The sequence below is a fragment of the Saccostrea echinata genome, unplaced genomic scaffold (genome assembly GCF_033153115.1).
Source record: "Saccostrea echinata isolate AGI-Se365-2 ecotype Australia unplaced genomic scaffold, CSIRO_AGI_Sech_v1 ptg000029l, whole genome shotgun sequence".
In the NCBI taxonomy this organism is placed as follows: Eukaryota; Metazoa; Mollusca; class Bivalvia; order Ostreida; family Ostreidae; genus Saccostrea; species Saccostrea echinata.
Window position 1 is genome coordinate 34,708,096 of NW_026889778.1, and position 20,908 is coordinate 34,729,003.

At 34.2% G+C, this 20,908-nt stretch overlaps 2 protein-coding genes across 2 annotated transcripts; both read right to left on the minus strand.

The window, feature by feature from the left end:
* Positions 1-200: 200 nt before the first annotated feature.
* On the minus strand, positions 201-11,982 carry LOC133194261 (carbohydrate sulfotransferase 9-like). The gene is made up of 2 exons (XM_061330254.1): positions 11,824-11,982; positions 201-1,316 (listed from the first exon to the last, which is right to left on the minus strand). Exons 1-2 carry the CDS (start codon positions 11,980-11,982, stop codon positions 201-203), a joined length of 1,275 nt encoding a protein of 424 aa, XP_061186238.1.
* Positions 11,983-15,888: 3,906 nt separating this feature from the next.
* On the minus strand, positions 15,889-20,853 carry LOC133194754 (U6 snRNA-associated Sm-like protein LSm3). Its single transcript, XM_061330659.1, has 4 exons — positions 20,827-20,853; positions 17,379-17,489; positions 16,924-17,019; positions 15,889-16,058 (listed from the first exon to the last, which is right to left on the minus strand). Exons 1-4 carry the CDS (start codon positions 20,845-20,847, stop codon positions 15,975-15,977), a joined length of 312 nt encoding a protein of 103 aa, XP_061186643.1. The 5' UTR covers positions 20,848-20,853; the 3' UTR covers positions 15,889-15,974.
* Between the last annotated feature and the right edge of the window lie 55 nt (positions 20,854-20,908).

Genomic DNA, 20,908 nt, shown 5'->3' on the forward strand with positions numbered 1-20,908 from the left:
GCAATCATGTTATCTTTAAAGAAGACGCAATAGATTGTTATGTAAAAAAAAAATATATTATTTCTTTGGTATGAAATCTTCCCAATCAAACTGGGTTGAAATTTCTTTATCACATATTAACCCAACAGTCTCTGGATTTCTGTTTACCATTCAACCAGTGTAGTATTGCCACCCACACATATGCCACAAACTCAACATTATCAATCAAAAATGTTAAAGTATTTGAACCTTGTAGAGGAAGGAGTAGTTCTGTTTCCTATAAAACTAGGGCTTTTTGGATAGCCAAATAGTTCAAAATCAGCTCTATAAAGTTCTAAATATTCCTTCATAATATCTTTAGGTATTTGACTAAACGCTTCTACTTTTGCTTCTATTCTCTGTTCTTTTAATTTTGTACGATTTTGTATAGATTGGATGATATCGGTAACTTTATCAACCACTTCTGATTTTGTGAAGTTTTTTGCTCCTTCTGAGGTGAAAGGCATCTTGACTTCTATAGGTATTATTCCTCGAATCTGAAAATCTCGCCAGAATCGTAGAAGTGATTTATGAAATGGTTCACATATTTCTGTTTCTTTTTTGAAATAAAATAGTTGATCAATATAATCTTGAGCAATATTCAAATCAGATTCCTTTTCAAAATTATCATCTGGTATTGCAACAGGAAGTTGAGAATTAAAGGAATCCAATAAGTGTGCAACATCTTCTCGAAATGTCTCCATTTTCCCAATAAAGTCGTACTTAATATTACAGGGAAAGCAATGCTCAGACATTGGATAAAAATGTCGGTCACGGTCTCTCAATGTTCTTTGGGAGATAATCAGGTATTTCATGAATTCTGGAAACGTGACATCATGTCCACAACTCAGTGAAGAATCACTTGCATTTATTCCCCTTACGGTTCTCACAATATGGCGTCCAGTTATCTTCCAGTATAATGGATTAGGGGCAAAGAGTTTGTCTACATATCCTGAAAGGGCTCTGCCATATGGCTCACGAACAAACATGATTTTTGGCAATTTTGAAAGACACTCCTTAAATTCCCAGGTTCGATTCTGAAGCATATTTTCACCTTGCAAAACTTGATATTCCAGTCCGGCAAATAATGTTTTTAATGTTTTTCGTAAAAAGGTAGATCCCACTTTCTGAATTCGGCAATACAAGAATCCCATATTATCATATAATTGTATATTATTATTTAATCTTTCAAGGAATGACTGGGAAGTGTAATTTTTGTGAAAGCGATTGCAGTCATTTCTAAGTTTGTCTTGTCGTTCCTTCTGAACATAATCATAACTTCTTGAGGTTTGAAAAATCTGAAAGGTCAATAAAGTGTTATTATGAACATAAGAAACAGATTGTGAAAAAGCAAAAGGCTCCGGAGTTTCGAAATGTCTCTAAATATGTTACAAAGTGTATACTTTGTAAACTTTGTATATTTAGTTCATTAACATGCTCATTTTTGATTTCTGAAATGCTTTAAATGAAATTGCATAAATCTTTACACTTGTTTAAAATTATTTCGTTATTATGAATAGAGCTAGCGCTGTGCTCAAGAAGGACACAGAAGAACTCCCTAAAAAGTTAAGAAAAGAGCAAAAAAAGGCGGAAGGATTTATAGTAAATAATGATCAAAATAAATCAAGAATTTAAAAGTCTTGATAAAAGGGTCAAACAATAACTTAAGGGAGATGGCTAAAATAGGCGACCTGCTGTCCATGCGATCCCCTTTACTTTTGTTAATTAAAATAGTGTTTAGATAAATTACTATAGTAATTTTAATTATTAAGGGCAATCAGAAGTTAGAAGGTTATTCCCTATTCCCTATTGACTATTCGAATGGCGAACCGCATGCTGCGACTGGTTCCCTACGCAAATTACCGTAAGTGTCCCAATGATTTTTTTAAAAACCTGAATAACTCATTATAATACATGTTAAAGAAGCAAATCAAAGACATCACTTAAAAAAGAAGAGTGAGGACCCCAAACCAATGTAGCTAGCCTGACCAAATGATGACAATGGATAGTAAAGGTAAACCTTCAACCAGGAGCTAATTAACACCCTGGATCCCATATTTAGACCTTCATCTTTTTACAGAGGAGGGGTCTGGGAGTGACCCCTTGATAATCAAAAGGAATTGAGTTTATAAGACCGGGAACTTATTTAGTTAGCCAGGTCAAAATTGGAAAAATCCCGTATATGACTGTTATAAGAGTACATAGTTCGAGGGGCTGGTTAAAACCATGGATCCCTTATTTAGACTTTCATCTTTTTATAGAGGAGGGGTCTGGGAATGATACCTCGACCATCAAAAGGAATTGAGTTTACAAGACCGGGAACCTATTTAGCTAGCCCGGTCAAAATTAGAAAAATCCCGTATATGACTATTATAAGAGTACATAGTTCGAGGGGCTGGTTAACACCCTGGATCCGTTATTTAGACCTTTATCTTTTTACAGAGGAAGGGTCTGGAAGTGACCATAAGACCGATAACCGATTTAGCTAGCCCGGTCAAAATTGGGAAAACCCGTATAATACTATACTAAGAGTATATAGTTCTAGGGACTGGCTAACATCCTGGATCCCATATTTAGACCTTCATCGTTTTACAGGGGAGGAGTGTGTGCGGGACCCCTTGACTGTCATAAAAGAATTGAGTTCAAACGACCGGGAAGCTGTATAGCTTGCCCGGTTAAAATTAGGAAGAAAGCGTATAATTCTGTTATCAGAGTACATAGTTCTATGTTCTGGATAACATTCACAATCCTTTATCGTGTACTTATCTTGTATCTTTATAACATTACATTTACTGACAAGAAAGGTCACCTAATGTTGCATATAAATACGGAAATAAGAGGGTACCTTATGTGGTTCATCAATCCAGTGGCAAGAGGACACCTAACGTTGTATATTAATACGGAAATTTAGCCCCCCCCCCCCCCGTTTTATAGCACATTCCTTAAGCAAGAGGCCCATGGACCTTATAGGTCACCTGAGTATCATGTATCAACTTTCAAACAATTGAATTTGGTTCTTGTTTTAAACCAAAGGCCATGAAGTTCACAGTTTTGAAAGAGGCACCATTGCTCATCATAACTATACACTTAGCATGCTTAGTTTGATTGCTTAATACCCAGATGCAGAGCAGAGGAACAAAGAGAAAAATGCATTTCTATTATATAATCAGCAGTGCCCCACCCCACAGGAACCCCTGACCCTGGGATCACACATTTCACAATTTTGAAAAAGGCACCCTTGAACATCATAAAAGTTTGATTAATACCAAGGAGCAGATTTCAAAGCATTCATTCATTTTCAGTATATAATCATTAACCCCCCCCCCCGGTACCCTGACCCCTTGAAATTCACAATTCTGGAAGAAGCACCCTTGATCATCATAACTATTTACTTAGATCATCGGCATACATCGACATAATACCCAGGAGCATAGAATTTTCAAAGAATTCATTAAGGATTTTCACTATATAAACAATAGAGCCCCACCCTTACACCAGAACCCCTGACCCAGAGGCCATGAAATTCACAATTTTGAAAGAGGCACCCTTCCTCATCATAACTCTGTACATAGTTCATTGTTTTAATACCCAGGACCAGAGGAAAAGATTTTCAAAGAATTAATGCATTTTCACTATGTAATCAATAGAGCCCCGCCGTTACACCAGAATCCCAGACCCTGGGGCCATGAAAATCACAATTTTGGAAGAGGCATTCTTGCTTATCATAACCAAGCACTTAGTTTTTTTTTTTTTCAATAATACCCAGGAGTAGAGAAGAAGATTTTCAAATAATTAATGCGTTTTCACTATGTAATCAATAGAGCCCCGCCCTAACACCAACACCCCTTACCCAGGGGCCACGGAATTCACAATTTTTGGAAGAGTCACCTTTGCTCATCATAAATATGCATTTGGTTTGTTTGCTTGATACCCAGGAGCAGAGGAGATTTTAAAAGCATTTTCACTATATATTTATATTCAACATAGCCCACCCTAGCACCAGACCTCCTAACCGGGGGCCATGATTTCACAATTTAGGTAGAGGGTCCAATGCTTATTACAATCATGCTAACAGTTTGACTGCTTGATGTCCAATAGTAAAGAAGATTTTTAAAGATTACATTAATGTTGATGGTTATATATATATATATATATATATATATATATATATATATATATGACATCATGTCGACTTGTCAGATATTTATATTGACTAGTCAGATATTTATGACAACTTGTCAGATAATTATGTCGACTTGTCAGATAAAAATCGTCACGACCAGGAACTCGGTATCTTGTTATTACAGCTTGTTAAAGCCACTAACTGACATCTACTTGTCATCATACTTTCTGACAAGTCTAAATAATATCTGATAAGTCTACATAAATTTCTGACAAGTCTACATCATAATCTGACAAGTCGACTGAATTTTCTGACAGGTCGGCTTGTCAGATGTTATGTCGACTTGTCAGATAATGATGTTGACTTTTAGAATATTATGTCGACTTGTCAGAAAATTATATTGACTTGTCAATAATATATCCACTTGTCATATCTTTATATTGACTTGTCAGATCTTCATGTTGACTTGTCAGAGACTTATGTCGACTTGTCAGAAAAATATGTTGTCAGCTGATAGCCTAATCTGGGCATGGACACATTTTTTATGTTGAATTTTTGAACTCGTGAAAAAGTGACAAGTACACAAAAAAATCTGACAAGTCGACATAATTATCTGACAAGACAACAATAACATCTGACAAGTCGACAATTGTACACCATTGTATGGTGAACAATATTCCATTGTACATCATACAATGGAATACAGAATTACGAATCGGTTAACCGTTGGACTCCCGACCGATTAATCGGTTAATCGTATCAAAAATTCTATTTTATCATGTAGACTTTATTGAAATAAACAAGAAGACTAAAAAGGTGTTAGTATATATTTTATTTCAATTTTAACAGACAAAAAAGGAAAACAATGAAACATACTTAAAAAATCAGATACATTGAAAAACAAGATGTGCTTGTGAAACACTGATGCCCCCGTATGGCAGCTTATGGCGAAAGTTAAAGTTTCTCAAATGCAAGTCAAAATCCAGGCCAAAAGATAAAAAATGTTGGTACCCAAAGAAAGGTCTTGTCTCGAGGAATATACCTGTGAAATTTGAAAGACCTAGCTGCAACTGTTCAAAAGTTATGACGAAGGTTAAAGCTTTTAAAAGTAAGTAAAATGTCAAGGTCAAGGTCAAATCCAAAGGAAAATCTTGTCACAACGATTACATATGTGAATTATGAAAGCCCTAGCACCAACCATTCAAAAGTTATGAACAAGGTTAAAGTTTTGCAAAAGTAGGTCAAACTCCTATGTCAAGGTCAAAGTGGTTGGTATCCAAAGGAAGGTCTTGTGACAAGGATTACATATGTGAAGTATGAAAGCCCTAGCACCAACCATTCAAAAGTTATGGCCAAGGTTAAAGTTTTTCAAAAGTAGGTCAAACTCCTATGTCAAGGTCAAAGGGTCAAAGTAGTTGGTATCAAAAGGAAGGTGATGTCACAAGGATTAAATATGTGAAGTATGAAAGCCCTAGCATCAACCATTCAAAAGTTATGGCGAAGGTTAAAGTTTTTCAAAAGTAGGTCAAACTCCTCGGTCAAGGTCAAAAGGTCAAAGTGGTTGGTATTCAAAAAAGGTCTTGTCACAAGGATTCATATGTGAAGTATGAAAGCCCTAGCTTCAACCATACAAAAGTTATGGCCAAGGTTAAAGTTTTTCAAAAGTAGGTCAAACTCCAAGGCCAAGGATAAAAAGTCAAAGTTGTTAGTATCCAAAGGAAGGTCTTGTCACAAGGAATACACATGTGAAATTTGAAACCCCAAGCACCAACGGTTAAAGTTATGGCCAAGGTTAAAGTTTTTCAAAAGTATGTCAAACTTCAAGGTCAAGGTCAAAAGGTCAAAGTTGTTGGTATCCAAAGGAAGGCCTTTTCACAAAGAGTACACATGTGAAGTTTGAAACCGCGAGCACCAACTGTTCAGAATTTATGGCCAAGGTTAAAGTCTCATTAAATTTTGCAAAAGTGGGTCAAACTCCAAGATCAAGGTCAAAAGATCAAATATGATGGTACCAAAAGAAAATTCTTGTCACTAGGAATACACATGTGAAATATGAAAGTCATAGCTCCAACCAATCAAAAGTTATGGGCAAGGTTAAAGTTGACAACAGACAAACAGACAGCTAAACGGACATAGAAACAGACAGACAGGACAAAAACAATATACCCCCGGGATCTTTCGATGCGGGGGCATAAAAATAAATGTAAAGCAAGTCCATTCAGCATTTATTTTCACCATAATCAGAACTGAATCGGTGCTAAATGCTTAATTTCAATATAATTTGATAGGTAACTGCAACTGAAAGAAGTGGTAAGATACACTTTATAATCAGTTCACTGTTAACATCTCACAAACTGGCCGATTACCCCTCGACGTCAATTCTGAGAACCTTAATAATCTCCGAATCAGCTTAAATAGATGTGTGAACATGCTCAAATTTAAATAATTTTAATTGGATATAGGAGATAATGCTTAAATTCCCTTTTTATTTTATTTTATTTTATTTTATTTTATTTTTTTTTTGACTAACTGATCACAGATTTATTAGCCGATTACCATCGTTCCGACCGAGTACCCGGTTAACCGGTTACAAATTGTCATTCCTAATATATAGGATTGTGGTCAACTTCTAACTCTATGGAAAAAAGTTAATTGTAACATTTTAGCTTTTTAGATTAGCCCCTTACTTTTAAGCTCACCTGAACCGAAGGCTCAAGTGAGTTTTTCTGATCGAAAATTGTCCGTCGTCCGTCTTAATGTGTCGCTATAAACTTTTCACATTTTCGAATTCATCTCAAGAAACATTGAGCTATTTTCAACAAAACTTTCCACAAAGCATTCTTGGTTGAAGGGAATTTAATTCTGTTCACAGGAATTGTCAAGGGGAGATCATTAAGAAATATGAAATTTAATGGCATCATTTAAAAAGAATTTCTTCTCAATAATCACTGGGCCAAAAAAAAAAAAAAAGAAACATAAGTGAAAGCCTCATTACATAGTGTAGATTCAAGTTTGTTCAAATCGTGACACCTGGGGCTAGGGTGGAGCCACAAAGGGTCATCAAAGTTTAACATAGGAATATATAGGAAAAATCTTTTAAAATTCTTTTATCAAGAAAAGCAAAGCAATGATCAGTAATATTTATAAGGAAGCATCCTCAGGTAGTGTAGATTCAAGATTGTTCAAATCATGGCACTTGGGGCTAGGGTGGGGCCATGTTAGGCGATCTAAGTTTTATATAGGAATATACAGGAAAAATCCTTAAATATCTTCGCCTCAAGGACAACAAATAAAGGAATGATTGATCATATTAATATTTAAGCATCTTCAAGTACTTTAGATTCAAGCTTCTTCAAATGATGACCTCCGGGGATAGGACGGGGCCAAAATAAAAGATCAATGTTTTACATGGAATATATAAGAGAAATTTATAAGAAATCTTTTAAAGCCAAGATTAGTCATATAAATATGGAAGTATCTTCAGTTAGTGTAGATTAGTTCAGATCATATCCCCCTCTCCTCTTTGTGGTAGGGTGAGGCCGCTATTAGATTTAAACTTTTCAATGCTAAACTGATTTCTGCTTTTCACTAACCAAAACACTCAGCTGAGCGATTTGGCCCACGGACCTCTTGTTCGTATATTGCGTCAATAAACTTCGAGCTCAAAATGCTTGATGATTTGGAATTTGGATTTGTGAGATCCGCCACTCAAATCTTCAGAATCTTTAAACATCGGGTTCAGAAAAATTGAGGACCTCTACCCCGGGGACTACAATTTTCACGTACAGTAAGTAAGTAATAAGTATAATAAGTCCTTATTCATATTTTACAATTTGCTTTGTCTATAAGTAAATCACCATACACCCCTCATGCTACCCCATCCCATCCTCAAGACTTGGTAATTATGTGAATTATAATAATTTTTTGAAATGGGCATTTTTGGAATGAAATTTTTGGTTTTGAACAAAATGCACTGACTTCACTTACTGAAAATCATTTTCTTTATCTGAAATCTAATGATTGATAAAAGTATTCAAATTAATTACTTGTTACATGTACACACTATTTGATTGAATGATACAGATAGATATATGTTATAAATCTTTTTAAGAAATGAAGATAATTTTTACTATAATAAAACTGCACATGATGCACTAAATTAAGGCATTGCCTTTCAATGTGAATAGAAATAAACTGGAAAATAATTAGGCTTGTTTAATCTTTTGATTATATTTCACAACGATTTTGAGAGCATGACGTAAGAAAATTCTAGGAGGGAATGGCCCAGAAGTTGGACATCTGTGCATTTTTTCGAATATGATCATGTTAAATACCTGTCATCACGTATAAGAAAAACGTGCATTTATAAAGTTTTATAAGTTTTATCGAGTTATTATAAAATATTAGATATCAAACGAACATCTTGTATTGAATAATAAACAGTATTGAATAATACACGTGTCGTTTTAAATAAAAAATATTGGATATGATCTACTACGGTTCAAAAATATTTTTGCCCCCCCCCCCTTTTTTTCGAAATTGCAGGATTTGCCTCAAAATTTGGAATTTTCATGATCACTTTAAATAACCCATACAACCAAAATTTTTAATTACGTACATTTAAAGCACATCAAATGGATAGGTCTTCAAGGCAATCTGATTTTTTTTTCTTCTGAATTTATTTCAAAATGGAAAGTTGCAGGAATATTCAAATGAATGATTTTTCATACTTACGTAAATATTTATATGAATTTTTACAAATCATAATTTATTTCGGTAATTAATAGAGAAAGAAGTCTTTAATTTAAGTCGAACTTTTATTTTCACAATAGAAATCCATGGAAATTTAAAGGTAAATATTTTGAAAGGATACCCCCCCTTTCCCGTAAAACAAAAATACCAAATTCTTTGTTGTTTCACGGGGGATCATATGTTTACAGCAAATATGTTCACGTTATCACCAATTTCAAAAAAGATTACAACTAAACTTTTTTTAATTGTATCAACCTTATATGTTTAATTTTACATGAGTTAAACATAACACAAGCAAAGATTAAAGGGACATTTATCCATATCCATGAGTATTTAAAAGCCCGGTGATGCTTTAGAGCCTCAATGGATATCATTGTTTATCCCCCCCCCCAAAAAAAAAACCTCTAAAAATCCCTGTCATTAAGAGTGATAAACTATTTGACACTGGTATTAAATCTATTGATCAAATACTATTGATTTTTTTTTTTTTTTTTTTTTTTTTTTTTTTTTTTTTTTTTTTTTGCATTGAAAAATATTTTAAGGACATAATTGTCATAAATATTAATTTATATGGGTGTAAAGTATAGGCGAAAATCGAGGGTTAGCGTGCGTAGTTCTTTCGGTTGCGACGGGGTCACAGGAGTTCATTCATTGACCACACAGTTTGTGCCATTCAAAAATGAAGTTTCTGTTTTCTATCATTGGTTTTGGTTGTGCAATGTTTCTTTAAAAACATAGACGAAAGGAAATACACATGTATGTCTGGAACAATTTACAGGTTGAATATTTATCGGAAATTCAAAACTCATGAAGCATAATTGGAAGGATGTCAGGAGGCTTCTGTTTATAATGCCCATGTTTAAATTGATTTCAGTCTTTCCGAACTCGATGTTTATCTAATAACTAATACAAAGAACGAATTATACGGGTTTTTCCCAAATTTGACCGGGCTAGCTAAATAGGTTACCGGTCTTGTAAACTCAATTCCTTTTGACCGTCAAGGGGTCCCTCCCAGACCCCTCTCCTGTAAAAATATGGAGGTCAAAATATGTGATCCAGGATGTTAGCCAGCCCCTGGCACAAGGTTAACCCATTACTTGTATTATATCCATTGTCATCATTTTGGTCAGGCTAGCTACATTGGTTTGGGGTCCTCTCTCTTCTTTTTTAAGTAAAGAATTTGATTCGCTTCTTTTACGTGTATTATAATGAATTATTCAAGTTTTTTTTTTTTGTTTTTTTTTTAAATTGTTAGGACACTTACGGTAATTTGAATAACATGCGGTTCGCCATTCGATTAGTCAATAGGGAACAACCTTCTAAATTCTGAATGCCATTATTAAGTGCCTTTTGAACAAAAAGATAAAGCGCCTTGTGTCACATTATCAATACATGTATTCATTTGAAGTGTGTCATCTGCACCCATTCAATTAAATTTTTATTCCTTTCTTCATATTTTTTGTAGATATCTGTAATTTATGCGTTCGATCTATGATAAGGATATTAAGGTTAAATTACTCGTAGCATATGGTGTCAGATATCTGTCAGAGATTTGGACCTCTTCATTTACATTTTTTTTACCCTTCATTCAAACAATGATTAATGACACTTATGATCTGAAGTTCTGTATGCTAATCACTTTAGTTTTATAGTAGTCGTCGAGCTATATTCTCTCTCTCTCTCTCTCAATATTTAAGATCACCGCCATTGCCATTACATGATTTCGACGTCGATACTTAGTAAAATTGCTTCTAAATTACTTTAAAATTTATTTATGCTCTGTTTTGAGGACAAATTCATACCTTTGATTTACAGATTATCCGTATACTAATCAAATATGTACATTCGAAAGACATTCCTCTGAAACATCCTAAATAACCCAGGTTGCAATCTGTGAATTTTACCTCAGCAAAACAAAGGCAAACAACAGCGCTACAGAAAAAGAGAACAACTCTTCTTTTTAAGCCTCCCTAAATTGTGTATATTCAGATTTCTTAAGGATGAGCAACATTTATTCAAAATTTTACCTTATTAAATATATTGATTTCGATAATGAAAGCCTCGTCCAACGATAGAACTTTTTTTTTTTTAATTTAAGATGACCTTCCAACATTTTTTTTTATTTTGGAAAATTATTATAAAGTAAAACAACCCCCTTATTTCAAGTTTTCATTAGGAATATACACATGTATAAGGAACCTACATTATCTTAAAAAGTCCCCCACAAGGTGCAGTGGTTAAAGTGTTTCGTTCCTGGGCCCCGTTTTACAAAAGAACTTACGACTAAGACTTAAAAACTTTAGTTGATTGTAAAATCTTACAAAACTGTAGATGTTTCTGTTAAAAATTGTTTGCATAAAAATATCTTTCTAAATTTTCAACAAAAAGATTAAAACCATTTTCAATGTAATCCAAAAAAGGAAAAATAATTGCATAATAAAATTTTGATCTTAGTCGTAAGTTCTTTTGTAAATCGGGACCCAGTTCTTCTGAGGCTACCGTGTAAACCAACATGCGTGAAAAAACTCAAAGAACCGTTAAACAAACAAACAAAATCTTAGATTTATAAAAATAAAACTTGAACACATAAAAGATTGCAATTAAAAGGAGCTTTAATTTGCATGCACGAACAGATTTTTATTATTGGTGGCATGACAACTTGGTCCAACGTGCTTCTTACATGACTTTTATATGCACTTTTACTTCGCTCAAGGTTTTTTCAAAAGTCTTTTGAGTCAACAGGCCAAGCATATTTCCCACTGACATTTTTATACAAGTTAATATTTTATAACAAAAATAAGCAAAGATATCAATGTTTGCTAAACGCTTAATACTAGTACATGTATGTAATCTCGATAACTGCAAATTTACCTCTTAATTAACTTAATACTTTACTATTAAGATAATCATACTAATAAATAAGCACCTACGTTTATTTGATATTTGGAACATTTATTTCTGCCACCATCATCACCAATCTCCTCGTTGTCATCACTATCCTGGTCTCTTGGGTATTTTAAAGGGATGAGGGATGCAACAGAAACTTCAGCGTATTTATATCTCGCAACTAAATACTCTGTTAAAGACATAAGATCTAAGTCAGGTATAACTTTTCTTAAAATCACGATCGAGGAAGAAAAATCACGTACATATAATCCATTCATTTAAAATGTATCATTTTCATTTCCATAATTTATCATCATGACACAAGATCTTGCTAGCTCAGCATAAAAAAATAATTTCAATATAATTGTTTTGCTCAAAAATAACAAAGCCGTTCTTTTCATTGCTGACACTTCGGCTCTGGGAGCAAGCCCCTGTGACTAGGGTTTCAAATTCAAGGAGGTAAACATCTCTAGTTAATATCCCTTTGTTTGATTTAACTTTAAAAAATTAAAACAAGTTTCCATTATGATAAGAAAATGATAGAAAAAAAACCATTTGTCACTCACGTGAAATATGAACACTTCCAAAAATGAATAAGCAAAAAACAATATAAGAAAGAACTCGATGATAACGTTTAAACATTCCGACAGCAATTGTGAAAACAATTTGTGAATTGCAAATCCAATGGACAAATTTGTTGCAGTTACATGAAATTTTACTATATCAATGAATGGGTAAAGAAGTACTATTATGTCATATATTGACCCAGTCCCCTTCGATATCTGATATAATAAACTGCCTGGGGCTTATATATGTACAGCCATTTCATGGTTATCTTTTACAACATTGATTTTCTGTATGAAGTAATACATGGATATAGCTGCTCTAAAGAGCTATATTTTTCCTTATCGGTCGATTTCTTCGAGATGATATGTGACTTTGGAAAATGGGAATTCAAGAAAACAAAAGGGTTGTTTGTTTGTTTTACGTCCTTTTCCAGAATTTTTGACACGTTGAGATGCAACCATGCAGTTGCCGGTGGAAGGCAGCAAATTTAGCCCTGTGGTCGAACTTTATGGCCACTGAGAAGTAAGGGGTCTTTTTGTCAGTGTCTACTGTAATGGGGGACCTCGGTTAAATACGGTCTCATTCTGCAGGACCAGTCTACGCTTCCCTTAATGGGATTTGAACCAGCGACGTATTTATATCCCAACTCTAGGTCGAAACGCTATAGATATGTACTGTTTTCAGAAAGTTATCAACATTTGGTAAGTGCGTTCTCATCTCTCTCGTTAATTATTGTCTACATGCAATATGAGCGTAATTGACGGAATATTCGATTTATTATATTTTAAAAATCGACTTTTTGACTTGTTTTGTATAGACATGAATAGAGAATAAAATTACCAAATGGATGATAAACAACCTTTATATAGTAATATAATTTTTCAATCACACATAAATTGAGCTTTAATGATCCAGCAGAGGTATTTTGAACTTTTTGACATCAGTAGCGTATATGCAACTTCTCTAACCCTTTCAGTGTCACAAGGGTGACCAAAATCCATATAATTCATCATAATTATGAATTTAAAGTAAAAAGTGTTATGAAAAATATAAAAACGTGAAAAAAATAGTTTGTTTACACTCAGGGGGACGGGTTACGGTAGCCTAGTGGAAGGGCGCTCGCTTCGTGATCGGTAGGCCCGGTTTCGATTCTCTTTCGCTGCGCCCCGTCAAACCTAAGACGTCAACATAAATTCCTGTAAAACCGAGGTCCCGTGTCGCGGTATAGGCGTTGGCACTCTCAATGGCCCTGAACTCCGATTAAAAGTCTAAATTTGAAGCTCTTCACCGGTATCTGGTGACCTCTGTATAAGTGAAAAATTTTCGAATGGGACGTAAAATAACATACAATCAATCAATATTATTAAGTTTAATTTCCTTTCAATCACAGACCAAAATATGATTCTGTTTATAACAAACTGCTGGAAAAGCGGTCTTTGATGCCATTTAGGTTGACATTAATATTCAATATATATAGCCGTAGTCAACAGCAGCATGATCATAAAAATATATTACAACAGTAATAATTAAAATATTAATTCGTCAAAGAAACATGAAGCTGAAATGAAATACATGTACTTTAAGGCAACAAGAAATAAAATCATTCCGAAACAAGTTATGTGTAATCACTATTAACATAAAATCTGCATTTAAATAAAATATATGTATAATTTTGAATTATTTGCTGCTGGACGTCCAAACTTTGTTCTTTAATAACAAATGAACTCACTTTTATTGGTCGTGTTTAAAGTTTTTTCTCCCTTTCTGCCGAATTGCTTCAACGATATCGTGTGAAAGGATTCTGAAGGATAATCTCTTGCGGAGATTCGGCTGGCTAGATATTTGGACTGACGCCTTCACTGAAGGCGTCAGTCGAAATATCTAGCCTAGCCGAATCTCCGATTTTGAAGGATTGCATGAAATCGGAATGAATAGTGTTATTTGTATTATCTTCACCAAGATAAAGTTACATGATCAGAAACAAGAGGCCTAGGGGCCTTAGCGGTCATCTAGGTATAAAACCACCCGTAAAGGATACAACTAGGTAATTTTATTAATATAAAACAAACTGATAGATATATTGCTATAAAATAAGAGGAATAGGATGATCAGTAATCAGTAGAATGGTAAGTCTGGTTATAAGCAGAAACAATTCAGGATATTTTTTTAATGTGATTTAGTTATCAATTCAATTACATTAGTTACAGTGATTTATGTTACCAAAGGTGAGTGACAAAGCACAGTATAAATTTCCAAACATGATAGTAATAGAGTCCCACCCTAGCTCCAGCACCCTTGACCAAGAGGCCATGAATTTCTCAATTTTGAAGAAGCACCTTTGCTTATCACAAGCATGCACTTAGTCCACACAGGAGAAGAGAAGATTTTTAAATAATATATGCATTTCCCCTACATGATCAATAGAACCCCACCATCACTTCAATCCCCCTGGCACAGGGGCCATGAACACAATTTTTTAAGAAAAACTCTTGCTCATTATAGCCAGGCACTTTGTTTGTCTGCTGAATACATTGAAGCAGAGATTTTCAAAGAATTAATCCATTTTTACCATATGACCAATAGAACCTCTGACCTTGGAGCCACAAATTTTGCAATTTTGGTAGGGGGGCCTAAGCTTTTTTTATAATAATTCTAACAGTTTGACTGCCTGATGTCTGAAAGTAAACAAAATTTTCGAAGACTGCATTTATTTTGGGGCTAACCCACCCCTCATGCCCAAAGGTGGCAGAGATCAAGAAATTCATAGATTTTGTTTGCCATTTTTCTAAGTGCCTCAGGTGTCCTTAAATTGATCTCATTCAAATACTTTCAAAATTACTATTATAATCCCCATTTGGCTATTACATACATGTACAGTACTATACAATAGAAAGCCAATTTTAATGAATAGTTTTGCCTCATCAACAATATTTGATTTCATTTTTTAAAGCTAGTTAAGGTGTAGGAATTTAGGCTGGACTGAGGACATCGGCCTGGATAACTCAGTGGTTAGAGCACCTGACTAGTAATGCAGGGGTCCCGGGTTCGATTCCCGGTCCAGCCATATGTTTTTCATTATATATCTATTTATGAATTTTCAATGTATATTAACTCATTCCTCCTTTCCATACTACAGATGATGCCGTGGCCTACCTTGTTCAGGGAATATAATAAATAATATATAATTAATGTGAAGTCCTGACAAGGTGAACTTGTGTTGTGTCTTCGGGGACGAAGACTATTTAAGGAGGGAGGAATGTAGGAATTTAGGCTGGACTGAGGACATCGGCCTGGATAACTCAGTGGTTAGAGCACCTGACTAGTAATGCAGGGGTCCGGGTTCGATTCCTGGTCCAGCCACATGTTTTTCATTATATATCTATTTATGAATTTTCAATGTATATTAACTCATTCCTCCTTTCCATACTACAAAGGAATCCAAAATTGCTTCCTAACCCCCCCCCCCCCCCCCCCCCAGCTTGTTTCCATCCTAGAGCAACCTAGACATATCAGCTTCAACTATTTCATTAAATCACACAAAATGAACTTTTTGCGAACATCTTTAATGAATTATTGCAGTGAGTAGTATGTACAAATATGTGGATGATTTTGATTGGCTGCAGATCATTTATGTTCCTGTTCTCATTGGTGGAGAGACCAATATAACCCCATCACCTCTCACAAACAACATTGGAATATTTCTCTTTGTTGTCTGAAAAATAAATAACAAAACTTTAAAACAAATGAAAATTGCCACTTGACAGATATCTAAATGATGAGCACTTGTTTTTGCTATATACATTTTTATATATATTTCCAAATAACCAAATGATATATGAGCATTTTTTAAGGGAGAAATGGACCATTTAATCCCTTATCTCTTAATTGCAAATATACAGTTATTAAAGTAATACAGTATTTTTCTGCCTAGTCTGTATTATGCCTGTATAGAATGGTTTTTGAGTTTTTGAAATGCTGTGTGTGTATTTCTTTTGATTAATGGTAATAGGAAAAGACTTTGAATTTGCAGGTGGGTTGCAATTTAATGCACTATTTATGCTCTTAAATTTGAATTCAGCAATATGCATATTTCAAAAGCGATAATGGCCACCTCTACATCTGTGAAGTCATATAAACAGCCCCTGTAAGGGACTGGTAAGAAATGGTACAAATTCATTGTTTTCATGATGGGCTCGATCACTTGTTCTAATTGGACATGATTAAACTGTTTTTACTCTTTAAATATGCAAAGTCAAAGTAGTTCAAAGTAAATGGTTGGTGCTTATATCAATGTTGGTAGATAAGTATTCACATGTCAAGTATTTGATATTATGATTAATAGAAAACCTTTATTATTATTTCTTAGTTCAAAAGCTAGATATGGGAATCATGCATTAAGGAATAATTTCCCTCCTTTTCTATGTACCGGTAATCATCATTAATAAATGAATTCTGCTGTTATTTAAGATTGTTTCCATGTAATTTGTAAATCCTACAGATTTTCCATGAAAGTAACTTTGAACAGATCTATTTCAATTACAAAACAAATGTTTTTAAAAACAATTTTATCCACCAACTTTGTATATTTCCTCGAATGTCTCTTCGTCTATTTCTACAGTTGTGACAGTTTCCTCGACATCTCCCAGGATCATGTTCAGGTGCTGATCATAGGCCTGCCAAGAAAATAGAATCATCTAATAAATAATGGTTAATATAATCTACCACTTTTTTTATACAGATTCAATGGATTTTATAAGTAAACCTTAATACTGAATAGATTTAATTTTTTTACTTTAGTTCTTCATTCATTTATTACTTTTTCCAAGTATGAAATTTAATACTGAGTTTTTAAATCTTTAGTTGGAAAAAACATATCTCCTGAAAAAGCAGATTTTCAACTCTCCTTTTTTTTTTTTGGAAAAAGATAGAAACAAGACAAACCTACTTATTTCCAGTATGTTTATTTTAAAACATAGAATGACTTCCTTAAAAACATATAGATAAGAAAAAAAACCTGCATGATTTCACTTACATTCAGTCTCCCTCTGAGTTCACGCTCATTTCTCATCTTCACATAAATTCTTTCATCCAGACTTAGACGAATCAGATCAAGGGGCTCCTCAACATTCTGCACTGGGGCTTGCTATCAAAAAATAAATGCAAATCTAAACCCGAAGCTAATACATATACCCCATCACCTTGACACAGAGAGAAGGGTGTGGTCCATGTATTAAGTAGTATACCAAAATCTCTACTGAAACTACTAACATAATCTGTGACGAAGGTGAAGATATAAATGAACAGTGATTAATCTCATAAAACCTATAAACAATACAAATCATTGAACAAGGCAGAAAAGCATGGACCCCTGGAAATTCCAGAGGTGGGTTCAGGTGGCTTGGAAAATAAGCACCCCTTTGACTGGTCACACCCACAGTGAGCCCTATGTATTAAAGATTTGATCAGGTAGACAGAATAATCTATAGTGGTTGAATGAGTAACTGAACAAGTTGATGTTATACTGTTCAACAAAAGATTTTGAAACAAACTTTGTCAGAAACCTACAAAATACAGTCAGTCTTGAAAAAAATTACAAGCCAGATACCAGAGGCCTGTTCAACAGAGAGAACGTTTGCAAGCGCTCGTGAACATTTCTTTGGAGAGATAAGGAATTTTGGCAAGCCCTCAGGAAATATTCATTCTGTTGAACAGGCCTCAGAAACTACCCTTTTGGCTAGATAGAATGTTATATCATTAAAATGATAAATGCCCTGCAGACCCGGTTTAACGATAGAATGTGTTTCGTGTATTGGCAATGAAGCAAAGAAAACACAAGAGGTAACTCTCAGTGCATATCCTATGAACAGTCCAGAGAGTTCTGAATGTCAATGTGGTGTGTAAATTTGAAACGAGTAAAAATTGTTTCAGAGAAAGTGTTGAATTCTTCCATTAATAAGGATTAATTCATTTGTTTAAAACATATCCATATTTTCAAAAAGGTTTGTTATGATTAATTTTCAATGCAACTCCATTTCTTTTCTCCAAAATCATTTTGGAGCTATTCTGCAATTTTCTGCTACTTTGGGTATATGGGAGGCATTCTAACTGTGGTGAAGATCTGTCCTGAGACACAGTTAGATTATCTAACTTTATTTTGGCCTGCTGTCAGGTCCAGCACAATCTCTTGATTTAGCTATATAGCTTGATTTAACTATATATCTTTATTAAGCTATTCAGAATAGCTTGATTTAGCTATTTTATCACACTTTTTTTTCTTAAATGTGTATTTTCTCAGCATGCACAAAAAGTCGCACCTTGGTGCAGTGATAATATTCAACCTTGAACTCTTCTGAAAATAATGCATGTAAAAATCACTCAACAAACTTGGTGTCCTTAAGAGACTTTGTACTCAACAGTCAGGGGTGAGACTGAAATCTGTCATTTTTGAAAAACGATGGATAATCGTCATATTTACTCACTACGTATTTTCGTCATTTTTGTCAATATGACTTACTATCATCATATTTTCTTTTTCAACTTAACTCTTCTATCCTGGTTACATAAAAGCAAAATTTGAATTCACCGCTGAAAGAAGAATGTTTACGCAAGTTTCATTTCATCCGGGTCACTAATTACTGCCGACCACGTGCGTTAGAACATCAACATGGAAGGTGAAAGTTATTATTTAGCGGTAAAATGTCGAAATTTGGTAGAATTAATTTGCCATTTTTACATGGCTTTTAGTCCTATAAAAACATATAGTACACCGTCTGGAAGAATACGTACTTGTAGAGAGAAATCTCGACAAAAAGTTAAAGCCATAAAAAAGTAGTGCGCCCCGTAAAACAAGCGAGATATTTCAGTGCGCCCGGACCCTCCATTTTGAAAAAAGACGGAATGTCGTCATTTTCGTCTTCTTTCCTATTTAATGCAAATAAATTGACAAATAACTCTTCCACTCTTATTTTTGCTTGGGAAATTTGTACTGTCAATATAACCAGTATTGTAGTCAACTGTACTAGAGAAATCAAGTTTGTTTACGATGTTTTTTGTCCTTTTTTCGGTTGGTGGATCTAACATTTTTCAAAGAGAGGTAACTTGGTATTCTAGAAACACTCTAAATTTTTATGACTGTTTTTCATCATTTTCTTAAAAATGACGAGTTTGTCATAATAAAAACTTTATTTTATGACTGAAAATCGTCATTTTAATAATGACGGATTTCAGTCTCACCCCTGACTGCTCAAAGTTCTAAAAGTTTTAGGGCTATATAAAGCAATTGACACATTTACTTCTTCAGTGAAATTATAAAGGAGCCCAATTATGGTCAACAAGATGATTGCAATGAGAAGCAATCATACTTAATATCCATGCCTCAACACACACAAGGTTGTGTATAGAGTTACTCAATGGAAATTCATCTTTTGCTTAAAAGTATTCAAATGCTGTAATGTTAGAACTATCTTTGATTTCGGTTGTTGTTTTGATAACCCATAGTACATATATGAATAGTCAAATACTTGCGACTTTTTGTCTATTTCTTACAACAAACATTTTTCTGAAAAACTGCACATAACTAGCTTTATCATGCTAATTTGAATAGCTTAATAAATCTACAGTACCAACCAGACACAACCTAACACCAGAGCGAACCCTAAGCGCATCCCGGGTTCGCTCGGGGTCTGCTAAAGCGGACCCACAGCTGACCCTGAGCGAACCCAGAAAACGACCCCTGGGTGCTGAATTTGGGGTTCACTCTGGGTCCGCCACGGGTTTGTTGGGGTGTGCTCTGGGTTTGCTTGGGGTCAGCCCTAGCGAACCCCAAGCAAACCCAGAAAGTGAACCCGGGTGCACTTTGGGTTTGCTTCTGTTAGGTTGTGTCTGGTTGGTACTGTAAACAGCTATTTCAAGCTATATAGCTAAATCAAGAGGTTGTGCTGGACCTGTAGTAATACACTTCCTCAGTTACCCGATGGGTTAGTAAAAGGTTAAAAATTGTAAATAATTTGGAAGAAATAAAATACAGTCAAATTTAGTTATCTCAAACTCAAGGGGACCGATATTAAACAGGTCTAGTACAATCTCTTGATTTAGCTATATAGCTTTATTTAGCTATATAGCTTTATTAAGATATTCAGAATAGCTTAATTTAGCTATTTTATCACACTTTCTTCTTAAATGTGTAATTTTTCTCAGCAGGTACAAAAAGTCGCACCTTGGTGCAGTGATGATATTCAACCTTGAACTAGTTTTTAACCTCATTATGTTAAATTTAAGATATCTCTACAGTTACACTTACAAAAAATGCAGCCCACTTATTATTTTTTTTTATATATTTTTTTAAATTTACACAAATTTTACCATATATTATGAATTCCACCCAAAATCAAATATTGTATACAATTTTTTTATGCGTTACCAACTAAACAAAATGATTTAACTGAGCAAGAGCGTTAAGAAAGTAAAACCAGAAAAAGTACCTGCTCTTGTTCATCCGCCATTATTCTTCCTGAGATTTACAATGAGAAAAATATCTTTTCGGACAAAACTGCATTTAGAAAT